Below are 14,357 nucleotides of genomic sequence, written 5' to 3'. Positions count from 1 at the left end.
CCAGGCTCGAATTCAATCAGTAGTGTCGCAAAATTTGAACTTCGAATGTAGCAATCAAAGTTAAACTTTGCACAAATTATCTCAACTTACTTTTAATTTAGTCAAGAACCTGTGGTCTTATTTTCGGGTGCTGCCACCAGTCCATTTGCACAAATTTCCAGGTATCTTGTACAACTAGCGGAGCTAGTCGAAATTAAATAATTAGTTTCTACTACTACAGTTTATTTTCAAAGTATACACACTTTATTCCCAACAAAGGTCAACATTTAAAAATATCAATCATATAAAAAACATACTAAGTTTAATTTCCTATTATCTAAGTTGTATTTCTTTTTTTTTGTCAATGTGTACTTGACCTTTGACCTAGTGACTTGAAAATCAAAAAGGGTCATCTGCAAGTCATGATTAATGTACTTATGAAGTGTCATGATCCTAAACGTAAGCTTTCTTGAGTTATCATTCGGAAACCATTTTACTGTGTCAATTCACTGTGACCTTGACCTTTGACCTAGTGACCTGGAAATCAAAAGGGGTCATCTGCGAATCATGATCAATGTACATATTAAGTTTCATGATCCTTGGCGTATACGTTCGTGAGTTATCATTAGGAAACCATTTGACTGGTTTGAGTCACCGTAACTTTTGACCTAGTGACCAGAAAATAAATATGGGTCATCAGCGAGTCATGATCAATGTACCTATGAAGTTTCATGATCCTAAGCGTAAGCGTTCTTGAGTTTTCATCCGGAAACCATCTGGTGGACGGACAGACCGACCGACCTACCGACATGTGCAAAACAATATACCCTCTTCTTCTTCAAAGAGGGGCATAAACATCTGTGCATACCTAACATCGCATTAACATTTAACTTAATTGTTAAAAAGCGTTATATACATAAGTAAGCATGAATACTATAAGGGCGGTTTCGTTAAGTACGGGTTTTACCCCACCTGCTTAAACGGCGTTGACCATAAACGTTGGCGCTGATTGGTCGAAATTGAACCTTGACCTAGTTCACACGCCTAATCATTTAGGATGTAAACATTATTGCACTTTTAAAGGAATGAGTGTTACATAAAGAATATGGAAATGGACAATTAAAAGAAACACATGTCTTGCACTATATTAATAAAATGTTATTATTATTAATATTAAACAATGGGAAAATACACAACCTTATTAGGACCACATTACAATTAAACAGTAAAACAATGTATTGTACAGTTAAAAGAGACAAAACAATTAAGTTAATACATGAGGTTAACTTATAAACATTGTGTACAACATTAAAACAATATGATAGTTATGTTTAAAGCATTTAAAAACAAAAATAAGAATTCAATGCAATGACATCGATTAACAAACATTTTCAAAAGATCAGATGGATATGGATATGTGGATGTGATAATAAAGAAATATTCAATTATGATACTTAGTTTCTTATCTTATTTGCATGATATATATATATATATATATATATATATATATATATATATATATATATATATATATATATTTTGAAAAATCAATTTAGTTTTGTTTAGAATTTAACGATAACAAATTCATAAATTTCACACCATATACACATTACAATAAAGATTATATTATCACAAAATTGATATCACATTTACAACTATATCACAGTTATAACTCAAAGTAATCATCACACATCACAATGGTCTCTAAACAGAATGTGCTTTTTTATTGTGTCATACATTTTATGAACTAATAATAGTAATAGAAATACAGAATTGTTTACAATCTCAACGTAACTTAATACACCACAAAAGAAAGGGTCTTTAGAATAATCATGTACAACATACTCAAGAAATAACTCAAAAACTTTAAATAAAATGATTGCTTTTAAAAATTTGAAGGCTCCAGCAAGTCGTCCAAGAATGCTGTAACTTTCAGTGAAGTACTGATTTCCCTAAGCAGCTCATTTCTCTTGATGCTCTCTTCAAGCATACGGCGAGAAATTTCTATCATTTCATGATGGCAATCACAATCTGCAAGTGGGATCAAATAAAACTGATTTTATACTATGTGATGTCAGATGAATCATTCATGCATTTCTTTGTCTTTTAAAAGTAACTATCAGTGTTCATTAAAGGAGTGTACATATGCTTATCTCCAAGTATGCTTCATGTCACCTTTCATAACAAAATTGTATGATATCAATCAATTAATGATGGTAAACATAGTGAGACGTAACATTATTATTGATTACAAGAGCTGTCCATGAACAGCCACTCCACTTATTAGGGGCTGGAAAATGTTATAAAAAGCAATTTCTACAAGTATAATAGAGATTATCTGCCCTTGTGAGTTGTGGTCCCCACATGATAATGAACAAGTGGAAGTTTAAAGTATATAGCATGTGCAAAATGTTAACTTAAAATGAAAGGCTTATTTGAAAAAGAAGCAAAACTCTAGAATTTTTTGTAAGGTAAACATGCCCTTGTGTTGTGTTGTCCTCACATGATAGTAAACAAGCATAGGAAGTATAGAGCCTATATCTTCAATTGTTCCTGAGATATGGACCTTAACAATAAGGTAGACGTGCATGACGTGTCCAGAGCTTAAAGAGCTAAAGCTTTGTCACATAATGGGACTGATGAAAATTTGATCAACCCTTCATGGTTGACTTCCTGTTGCTGGAAGGTGTACTGGCGGTGCTTTTTGGGGTGGTGGCAACCGGAACAGGTTCTCTTGCAACTTAAACATGACTTCAGACATTAAGGGTAATGTAAAGAGAGATGACGTTACCAGTGTCTAAAATTATATATAGCAAAAACAAATTTTCTAAAAACTTCTTCTTTTTGTTGTTACACAAAAAAACATAAGAAACTAAGGGGTTTTTCAATTTCTGTGCATGGACAGAAATTATTCTTTTCTTTTAGCCTTTCATAAAAAAATTTCAATTATGAGAAAATCAACTATATTTCCTTTAATTGATATTTTAAATTTACAATTATTATTTAAATTTTGCATTTGTTTTCAATGGTTTGGCTAAAACAACAATATTATTTGGGATTTATTTGCGCATGAATTTAGTAAGCGCCTCCTTTTCCAATACACAGTATTGACCATGTACATGTTGCACATGGAATATCAATATCAAAGTAGTCCCACAGTCAATTTCCTCGTGCGCCTCGTTGAAGCAAATCGCTTCATCGAAACATAAAGCCCAGTCACATGATAAACTCTAGCCAATCAGAATAATGTTAAATAGTGAAACCAAGGGCAATTGTAATTATTTCATTATTAAGACTTAGTCAACAGTCAATTAAAGTTAAGTGATATTTGTTGTTACAAATCTTATAACTTTACTATATAACAATGACATACCGTTCGCTTTGGGGTGTTTATTTTCCTCTCCTTGGTCCTGGGTATCTGATATAAAAAATCAAAAGATATTACGTCAAATGTTTATAATTGTGTTTCTATTAAGTATGAACAAATGAACATGTGTTTCACTGTTGACTTGTGTTCATGAATGATATATTATATGAGGCTGCTTCCCTTTTAGTATGCCATATTCCATGCCAATTTAAGCCTTATATTATTAATGACATTTATTATTGAATTTAAAGTACACTGTCAAATAAAAAAATGAATTCAATTTAAATTGATAATATAAGATTAACAGAACAAATGTCGAAATGTAAGCATGTTTGTACCCACCATTTTCTTGCATGGGTCTTTTTAGTGGACCGGTATCTGTATCAACCCCTCCACCTTTCACACCTACCAGCCTTGCTTTGGGCACTAAGGACAATAGCTGGAAAAAGTCACCAATATACATCATTATGAAAAAAGGCTGTTTTGTTGTTCTGCAAATTTAAAATAATAATATGAACCACGGACAAATGATAGATCTGCATCATTATTTTATTTGCAAGTGGTTATGTTTACAATATGAATACCTTCTCCTTCAAGACTGTTAGCTGCATTTTTTGGGAAGAGCTGCCTCCCCGGAGCTCTCAACATAACGTCTCCTCTTTCCATCTTTCATAATAGTCCGGCTCTAAGATGAATAAAAGACAATTTGAAATAATTTATGAGCAAATGGTCTCCCTTCTCTGAATGGTTACATTTATAAATCTATATACATGGAGTAGGAATATTTTCTCCTTTCTATTCATAATTAATTTTAATTGCATAAAGAAACAAATAAGCAATTGTATAAATAAATAAGTAAGATTCTAACTTTTGTATATATTTAAAGTAATTTTTATGATTGAGTCTTAAACTATTAAGTTATTCATGTTATATGCTTCTGACATGGGCCTGTCTAGTAGAGTTGTTAGTTATTGTTATTGGCTTTACGGCAAATTGAAGTTTAAGTACATCTAAGTTATTCATTTCTTTATAGAACTACCATGTCATTATGGATTCTTCTTCCTATACAAACATATAAGGTATATTTACCTTCCAATCGCACCACTTCTTCATTGCATCTTCTATTCTCCTTTCATTGCCACCTACGCTATTTATTCTGCAAAAGTTTCAAATTAAACAAATTTAACAAATGAATACATCTCAGTATGTTCTTTCATTTTTTACCAAAAAAATAGTGGTGGGAGTGAGGGAGACTCAGAGATGTATTTGGAAGTCTACATTAGTACAGTAGACATGGTCAATTTATTCGGGTACACTTAATATATAATTCATACAATATATCAGACTATTACGAGCCAACACTATCAAAAGGTAGCCAGTCGTTACTCCACATGGATGTCACTCCCCAGGAACATGCAGTTTGATTTGATTACAAGGTATGATCACACATTTCCATTGGCACATACACTTTGATGTTAAACCAATTAATAACTTTTCATCCACTTCTTTAATAGATGAATTCTAATTTTCAGGGTAATTATAGATCAACTATACTTAGGAGGAGAAGTGACCAAGTAGGAAACTGTAGGATTAGTTTGCATACAACCTTTACCAAGGGGAATTAGTGTGCATATACCCTATCAAAATGTCAAGGAATATCAATGCTCAACTCACGTTTGAACAGTTTCTGACCATGTCCGGTCTTTGTCCTTCTTAGATAACGTGGCAGAAAATTTCCCCCACAACACTTCATAATTTCGCTGAACTCCATCCAGCAGCTCTTCCAATTCTCGAGGCTGACAAGCATTATAATACTATTTAGGTAATAAATAATGGTATCAGTTAATTTGTGAGAAAAAAATAAACTGGATTCTTATTATAATTTTTACAAGCAGTTTGTTTAAAGTATAACTTAAGTCACATATTTTATGGATCGATATTACTTTTTTTAATTTGATTTGGTTGTATATAATTGAATAAATCTTGTTTATCTCATGTATAAGTTTCATTTAATGCTTGCAATATTGTTTACAGTGATATGTTTGTTCATTTTTTTAATGTTAAATGAATGAAGTCAGCTAATATAATTATGTGTTAAAACAGGCAAAAGAATATTTGAGAAATATGTGGATGTTGATTTCTTTTAGTTTGTACTTATATTTTGTGTAGACCCTATCTTGGTGTTGTGGTGTTACTCATTTGGTAAGAAAAGCTTCAATAGGATTCAAATAATAATCTTATAATAGGCTTCACAGATAGGATATGAAGACAACCAATGAAACTGCTTGTTTCTATGAACCAATCAGAAACTCTCTTTATTCTTTAAATGATTAAAAAAATGAAAATAATTAGTTCATTGTTTTAAAGGAACTGTGAAAATGTTAAAAAAGGGAACTGTTTTCTTGTTAAAGTCATGGTGAACAGGTTCTATTAAAAGCTTAAAGCTCTGAATTGAATGATCTAGTTAAAATAATTACATTTTCAAGTTTGAGAATATTTTAATTTCATTATAAAATTCAGTGTAACATGAAACTTAATTGGTCATATCTTCAGATGAAACCAATTTAGTCACTAGATTTTTCCCATTTAGTGAGATTAACCTGTATATATAATTGATGTAAGATTAATGCCCTCTTCTTTGTAGTGAAATTAACTATAGTGCACATTTAATATTAAATTTGCTCAAACACAGTATCAGTGAGATTTACACTTTTTTGAGGTGAGCTTAAATAGTATTCTTGCACTCTCCTCTGTAACCAAACAAATAAGTCCTTTTGGGGCGATGACCTTTGCCGTTGAACTATATAAACATTTGCTATAAACACAGTCTATAGTGCTGCCTTGAGACATTCTGAAGACAGTTAAAGCATTTAGATTTTTCTGATTTAATTTTCTACCTCATGAAATGCATTAATTTATCGGACTTTCCTCTTGTTATTATATCCCCAATCAAAAGAGAGGACTCTATAAAGAAGTATTGTGTTTTGCTTCATACCTACGTCACTATTTATTTGCAACTAATATTGATAACTGTGTTATCCCTTATATTATATGCTGTATTTAGAGATAATGAGTCTGTAAAATAACAGCTTTTCAAAGTATGAATAAATCACTAGTGGTTATTATATTGACATGTTAAAAATGTTAATACTCAAAGGTTAAACAAATGGAGAATAATTTTATAAATAAAAAATATTTTTGAAAAAGAAATATTAATAACTGTTTTAATTATACAGATTCATCAGCTTTGAGTAATTACATGTACAATTATTGTTCTATTTGTTGATAAATTGTTTAGTTTCGTTGTCTTTATTATTTATTTGTCAGAAGTTATTTCTGTATACATTTTGTCCATTGATATTGTAAAGTTGTTATTATTTATGACTTTTATTGCATTTATATAAATGTAACAAAAAGACAAATAAACAGGTGTAAATTTATCAAACATAGATGTATTGTCAATTTATTTTCAAGGACGAAACACAAGAAAAAAAGTCTTCAACATTGGAGAGAAAAAAGGAGGGAAAGAATAAACCTAAAGTGAAAAAATGAAACAAAGTGGAAAAGTATGTTGCTGTTGCAGGGCACAGATTTATAGCCAGTTGTAAATTTTCCTTTGCACACTGACGTTTGCTTTGGTACTTATTTTGCTATCGGCTGTAAAGCATGCTGGCTTATTGTTGTTGACTTGTTTCAACCCCACAATGAAAATAGGGGTGGGGGGGGTATACTACTACTTGCACAAATGTCTGCGTCTGTGTCTGCAAAATCCTGTAGTGAAGGTTAATGTTCAACATCTCCATATCATTCTACTACAGGTATTCAATGGAAGCATCATGCACATGTCAAGGGTCATTGTGTTAGGTTTTGTGTCTAAGTTCCATAACTGTGACCCACAATTAAGATAAATAATGCACCTATTTTGTACTAAGACAATTCTGGTTAATGTTTTTATTTAATTTCTCCATATCTCTATGTCTTCTTCATGTATTAAAATATAACTTTACACATTTGTCCATGGTCTTTATAAACAGTCACTGAACAATACCTAAACATGTGCAACTTCGACATTTATTCAATTACAAAATCACACATGTCTTCACAATTTTCAGGTTAGGTCACTGGCCAAGGCTTAGAAATCTTAGCTTCAATTAAGCAGAATTGTGCCGCTTATTGTACTTTTTGTACTTCAGGTTAGCGTTCTCATGCAACAGCCCCATATTTTTAGCTGACATGTAGACATAGCAACGGGTTGCATTTTGAGCAGTTGGGTCATTGTCACTGTTTCTAAAAATAGATAATGAGTTTGCGTATAGTAACCTCAGTCAGGATGGAGATTTTGTGTGTAGGTAGGTTCAGTTTCAACCTATTTATTTTAGCTTGATTGCATTTAAAGTACTCACTACTTATTTGAAAAACTCTCAAGTCCGTTTCCTGGGACTAGAATCAGTACTTGTTGTCTATGGGGAGATCTAAAGAACGCTAGCAAGGTGGGTATCAAACTTGTGACCTCCCGGTCACTAGGTGGACACCATATCCACTACCCTGCAGCGACCTTCCACTTGATAACTTTAGTTTCGATGGAGGTATGGTGCTGTATTTTTGTTTTAAGGTAGCTTACATGCAGACAATGGGTTGGATTGCATTTGGGGCCAGTTGGATCAAGATCATTATTACTTTTATAAAAGGTTTATTCTCAATAACTTTAATTTGGATGAAGATATTGTGCTGATATTTTGCGTATAGGTAGCTTTAATGTAGACCTTGCCTCAAACTTGATTTAATTCAACTAAATAGATTTGGTTTATGCCCCCGGATCGATAGATTGGGAGTATACTGTTTTTGGCCTTTCTTTCTTTCTTTCTTTCTTTCTTTCTTTCTTTCTTTCTTTCTTTCTTTCTTTCTTTCTTTCTTTCTTTCTTTCTTTCTTTCTTTCTTTCTTTCTTTCTTTCTTTCTTTCTTTCTTTCTTTCTTTCTGTCTGTCATTCTGTCCCAAAACTTTAACCTTACAGTAAAGTTTGGCAATAACTTTTGAAATATTGAACATAGCAACTTGATATTTGGCATGCATGTGTATCTCATGGAGCTGCACATTTTGAGTGGTGAAAGGTCAAGGTCATCCTTCAACGTCAAAGGTCAACAAAAAAGCGGCGCATTAGGGGGCATTGTGTTTCTGACAAACACAACTTTTATTATAGTTTAAAATGTAGAATCTTGACATTTTCTCATGGCTTGTTTTTAATTTAAAAAAATCTTTTTCAAGTTTACATAGACTTTACAATAATTGCAGTTAATTGACGTCAAATATGTCTTTGCGATCATAATATCATGTAACTTACAGAAAATGTACTTTATACAAAGTACTATCTAAGTGGAAGAATGGTCTAGCAGGCTGTCTTGGGACATCACTTGTTTTATGTACCCCTGTTGGTTAATTATATACTTGGCTTGTTTTTTATATATAAAAACCCTTATACATGTATGAAATTAGCAGAATGTTGGGTTATTTGGATTAGAACTTCTTATTGAACGCTTTTAAAGTATTCAGGATTGTACATAATAAAATATAATCCTGCATGTAAATATAAAACTTAAGTGTTATGAAAGTCTTGCAAATTGTGTGGTTTTTCATTGTTTTTTGAAGCATGAATTGTTTTGTAGCAGTATGTTGTTATTTATTTGAAATGTTAGTGAACTTTCCTTTTTTATTCCTATTAAATTAAAAAATGATAGTCCAAGATTCAACTAATTGTGTTAATGCTTTTATAAATATAATTTATATGCAATTTATGTGATTATATTTTAAAATATGTTATTTAACTGCAGTTTTATTTAACAGGTTAGGCACCCTTTTTATTTGAGATTGTCTATAAAATATATAAAATATATATTGAGGCTATATTACAAGTCATATTATACAAGAAGCCATCCTTGAAAAATTTGAAAACACAAACACAGATTTATGTACAAACTAAAACTGTTTACTTTACATAACAGCCATTCATGATTGCTTAAAATTTCATTTATTCACATTGTAAATTTCACTTTTAATCAAGTCGCTGTTTACAGTTTAATTATATTTAGCGCACCTGTGCAATGAGTGAGATTTAGGGACTGCCTTTTGTCCGTCTTGAGTCATCTGTAAAATATTTATTCCAACAATATCTCCTTAAGTGCTTGGCAGATTTTTACGAAACAGGAATGATAATTGGGTGCCCTGATTCAGAGTTTTTCCAATAGTTCTGGTCGAGCGCATATTTACATCACCAGAGCTGAAAATACATTAAACTTCAAGAATTGAAAATGCAAGGAGGGTCACTGGTATAGTATTGTGTTAGTGGTTCTTTGCTGAGTTTGTTCAAATCATGCGACAAACCTATCCACTACCCATGGGTTAAATTGAATATTAAGTTTTGCATAATCAGTAATTAAAAATATATATTAAAGGGCAATCGTTAAATGTTTAATTTGTTGTGTACCTTTGTATAGAGATTAGCATTTACTGGGTTTGAAATTAGCCATATCCCATGGAACAGGTGAGTGATCTAGGGCCGTTGTTGCTGTCTTATTGATAGGATGTTATGTGATTGAATGAAATGATATTATAATTATGTTACTCCATTATAGCAATAGAAGTTTGATTGTTCAGATTCACTATTGTTTTTTTGTTTACTACTACAAAGAATATGATTGGTCTGTTTCGTTATTGATTTTGATGTGTTACAATAATTCTGATTGGTCTGTTTCAGGCCTGCCTTTGTATTGGAGAAGGGGATTGGTCAGATAAGTTCTCACTGGATGTGGTTGGGAGTTCTGGCACAGTGCAGAGTAAAAATAGGAACAGAGTCTGGGAGGTATACACACAAATCAATCCACAAATGCAGAAAAAAATCTTTCCCCAATCCTGTTACCTGCCTTTATAAACAAAGAGCTTTAGGGGTTTCTTTTACGTCAGTATCAGGGTGCAGGACTTTTTATGTGTTTGCCCTGTCTGTTTGTTGGTTTATTGCGTCAAATTTTAACACGGGCCATAACTTTTGCAATATTGAAGATAGCAGCTTGATAATTGGCATGCATGTGTATCTCATGGAGCTGCACATTTTGAGTTGTGAAAGGTCAATGTCAAGGTCATCCTTCAAGGTCAAAAGACTAATATATGGGGGGGGGCATACATGAAGTGTTTCACAAACACATCTTGTTAAAAGTAACGTTTAAAACAATTTTTCGAAATAATTTCAACTATTGCATAAAAGACAGTTTTTTATGTGGCTTATGGCAATGTGAAAAACATCAGAATTACTTAATTTAATAAGTTGTGATTTTGGCCGAAAATTCTATATGTTTACAACATTCATATACACGATAAAGCTGCACACCACATGAAATGTTGGCACCAATTTCAGACGTATTCAACAAGGTTTTCTTAAATCTTAAGATATTGGCACAAACTGCAAGAACAAATGTCTTTTTTGCACTAAAGATTTTTGCAAACATGTTTTAATAATTTGAGATATTTGCAAAATTAAAGTTCTTAACAGTGCGTTTTTATTCTGTCCAGCCCTTATATAAACTGCTGTAAACCCTGATGATTCTACCCCTGAGTATGCAAGTGGGTTGGTGAAGGAACTAATTCCGCATTTGCCCAATCAATTGAGTCGTGTTCTGAGAACACTGGGCATAATGCATGTGCGTAAAGTGTCGTCCCAGATTAACCTGTGCAGTCCGCACAGGCTAATCAGGGACGACACTTTCCACTTAAACTAGATTTTTGGTAAAAAGGGACTTCCGTTAAACACAAAATAACATTACAGCGGAAACTGTCGTCCCTGATTAGCCTGTGCGGACTGGACAGGCTAATCTGGGATGACATTTTACGCACATGCATTATGCCCAGTTTTCTTAAAACACGACTCAATTGATCCACTCAATCCTGAGTTATTTGCCCTTGAACAAAACTAACAATGCCATATGGTGTTGCAAGTCACATTTGTGACAAAGCACTCTCGATTCAATGTTGTTCACCCTAAATAATCCAATGTTTACCATCCTTGTCAGTTTTGATAAAAGAGCATTAACAGTTTCACATAAGACTATTATATTACAAATATGCAATTTTTTGTTACCAAACTCATAATATTTCTGGTTTTCATCCTGACCACTCTCTACCCATTCAATCCTGCCAGGTTGGTGTTAACATTGTTCTCTCGAGCTCGGGCCTGTCCAAGGTGGTGACCTTCACGCCCTACTACATGCTGGTGAACACCTCGCCCTATGACATGATTTGCAAGGAACTGACCACAGATAGCAGCTGGATTCAAGTCCCTTCTAAACAGGTAATTAACTGCATCTACATGTATTGGTTAATGCTAAACCTATTCAGAGATAACAAGAGATAGCAACTGAATTAAAGTTTCAAATATAAGTAAGTTGGTATAAAGTATTGGTTCCAGTAGTTATTGTGTCACCCAATATTTTATTGTAAAACATTGCCTTGTGACAATAACTACAAAGAATTAACAACGGATTACAGCTAGATTCAAGCTCCCTCAGAACAGGTGATGAATCATGTGTGTAGTTTTAGATGTGCAGTGGTTAAGTGAACAGTGAGTGCACTAAGAGATTAGAAGTTTCTCATAATGGCTCTCTTTTTTTTGCTTCTTGCTTTTTAGCTCACCTGATTGCTCAGGTGTGCTTTTATGACCAGTCTTTGTCCGTTGTCTGTCCGTCCGTCCGTCCGACCACATTTGTTCGTAAACACTCTAGAAGCCACATTAATTTCCGATCTTCATTAAAATTTGGTTAGAACCTTCGTCCTAATGAAATCTCGGTCGAGTTCGAATCGTGGTCGTGCCGGGTCAGAAACTAGGTCACTAGGTCAAAAAAAGGAAAAACTTGTAAACACTGTAGAAGTCACATTTCATGCCCAATGTTCATGTAACTTTGTCAAAATGTTTGTCTTAATGATATGTTGGTTGAGTTCAAAAGTGGTTCCCGTTCGTTGAAAAACATGGCCGCCAGTGGGCGGGGCAGTTTTCCTTATTTGGCTATAGAGAAACCTTGTAAACACTCTAGAAGTAACAATTTTTGCCCAATCATCATGAAAGTTGGTCAAAACATTGGTTTTATTGATTTCTCGGATGGTTCGAAAATGGTTCAGATCGGTGAAAAAACATGGCCGCCATTGGGCGGGGCATTTTTCTCTACATGTATATAGTGAAAACATGTGAACACTCTAGAAGTCACATTTTGGCCCAATATTCATGAAATTTGGTCAGAGCATTTGTTTCCTTGATATTAGAGTTGAGTTCGAAAATGGTTCCGGTCCGTTGAAAAACATGGTTGCCAGGGGGACGGGCAGTTTTCCTTATATTTATATAGTAAAAAAGCTTGTAAACTATCATGAACTAAGGTCATGTAACATGCGAGACAACTCTTCTAAATATTGCATTTAAGTTTACAGTAGTAACTCCCGTTTGACTATTAATGTTTTCATAATAATACAGTCTATTTTCTTGAGGGCACATTTCTATTCCAATCTTCATGAAAGTTGGTCAGAAGCTTTGTCCCAATGATATCTCGGTTGAGTTCGAAACTGGGTCATTCCAGGTCAAAAACTAGGTCACTATGTCAAAAAAAAAGAAACACCTTGTAAACACTGTAGAAGTCACATTTCATGCCCAATCTTCATGAAACTTTGTCAAAATGTTTGTCTTAATGATATGTTGGATGAATTCAAAAGTGGTTCTGGTCTGTTGAAAAACATGGCCGTCAGAGGGCGGGGCAGTTTTCCTTATTTGGCTATAGAGATACATTGTAAACACTCTTGAGGCCACATTTTTTGTCCCATCTTCATGAAACTTGGTCAGAAGATTTGTCCCAATGATATCTCGATGGAGTTGGACACTGGGTCATGCTGGGTCAAAAAATAGGTCACTAGGTCAATAAAAGAAAAACATTGTAAACACTGTAGAAGTCACATTTCATGCCCAATCTTCATGTAACTTTGTCAAAATGATTGTCTTAATGATATGTTGGTTGAGTTCAAAAGTGGTTCTGGTCCGTTGAAAAATATGGGCGCCAGTGGGCGGGGCATTTTTTTTTATTTGGCTATAGAGAAACCTTGTAAACACCCTAGAAGTCACAATTTTTGCCCTATCATCATGAAAGTTGGACAAAACATTGGTTTTATTGATATCTCGGACGAGTTCGAAAATGGTCCAGATCGGTGAAAAACATGGCCGCCAGTGGGCGGGGCATTTTTCTCTATATGTATATAGTGCAAACATGTGAACACTCTAGAAGTCACATTTTTGGCCCAATTTTCAAAGCATTTGGTCAGAACATTTGTTTCCTTGATACGAGAGTTGAGTTCAAAAATGGTTCCGGTCAGTTGAATAACATGGCTGCCGGGGGGGGGGGGGCAGTTTTCTTATATTTATATAGTAAAAAAAGCTTGTGAACACTCTAGAAGTCACTTTTTGCCCAATCATCATGAAACTTGGTAAAATGATTGGTTTTATATATATCTCAGATGAGTTCGCAAATGGTCCCGATCGGTAAAAAAACATGGCCGCCAGGGGGGGGGGGCAGTTTTCCTTATGTGACTAGAGAGAAACCTTGTGATCGAACACTATAGAAGTCTAATTGTTTGCCTAATTATCGTGAAACTTAGTCAATACATTGGTTTTATTGATTTCTCGGTCAAGTTGGAAAAATGGCTCAGATCGGTGAAACACACATTTTAGCTCACCTGATTGCTCAGGTGAGGTTTTAGAATTGGTCTTTGTCCGCCGTCCGTTCATCCACATTTGGTTTGTAAACACTCTAGCATTCACACTTCGCAAGCATTCTTTATCAAAGTTGCTGAAAGATATCAGTCAAGTTTGATAATGAGCAAAATCACATAATTAATGCCATAATTAGTGCCCTTAAATTGTCCAAATTTTCATTATATTATACAAAATCCTTGTAAACACTCTAGAGGTCACAATTTGTTTCAGATTTTATGAAT

The 14,357-nt window shown here is 33.6% G+C and overlaps 1 protein-coding gene across 1 annotated transcript in view; it reads left to right on the top strand.

Moving 5' to 3' along the window:
* LOC127869751 (intermembrane lipid transfer protein VPS13A-like) overlaps positions 1–14,357 on the top strand; it is a 172,802-nt gene that overhangs the window by 104,850 nt on the left and 53,595 nt on the right. Inside the window, exons 65-68 of the mRNA XM_052412411.1 lie at positions 4,718–4,782; positions 6,888–6,912; positions 10,096–10,200; positions 11,530–11,679. Of these exons, the coding sequence (XP_052268371.1) occupies positions 4,718–4,782; positions 6,888–6,912; positions 10,096–10,200; positions 11,530–11,679 (345 nt within the window). The remainder of the gene's footprint in view (positions 1–4,717; positions 4,783–6,887; positions 6,913–10,095; positions 10,201–11,529; positions 11,680–14,357) is intronic.

This window comes from Dreissena polymorpha, chromosome 2, assembly GCF_020536995.1.
Source record: "Dreissena polymorpha isolate Duluth1 chromosome 2, UMN_Dpol_1.0, whole genome shotgun sequence".
NCBI classification, from domain to species: Eukaryota; Metazoa; Mollusca; class Bivalvia; order Myida; family Dreissenidae; genus Dreissena; species Dreissena polymorpha.
The sequence above is the reverse complement of the archived record's forward strand: the minus strand, read 5'-3'. Positions and strand labels throughout refer to the sequence as shown.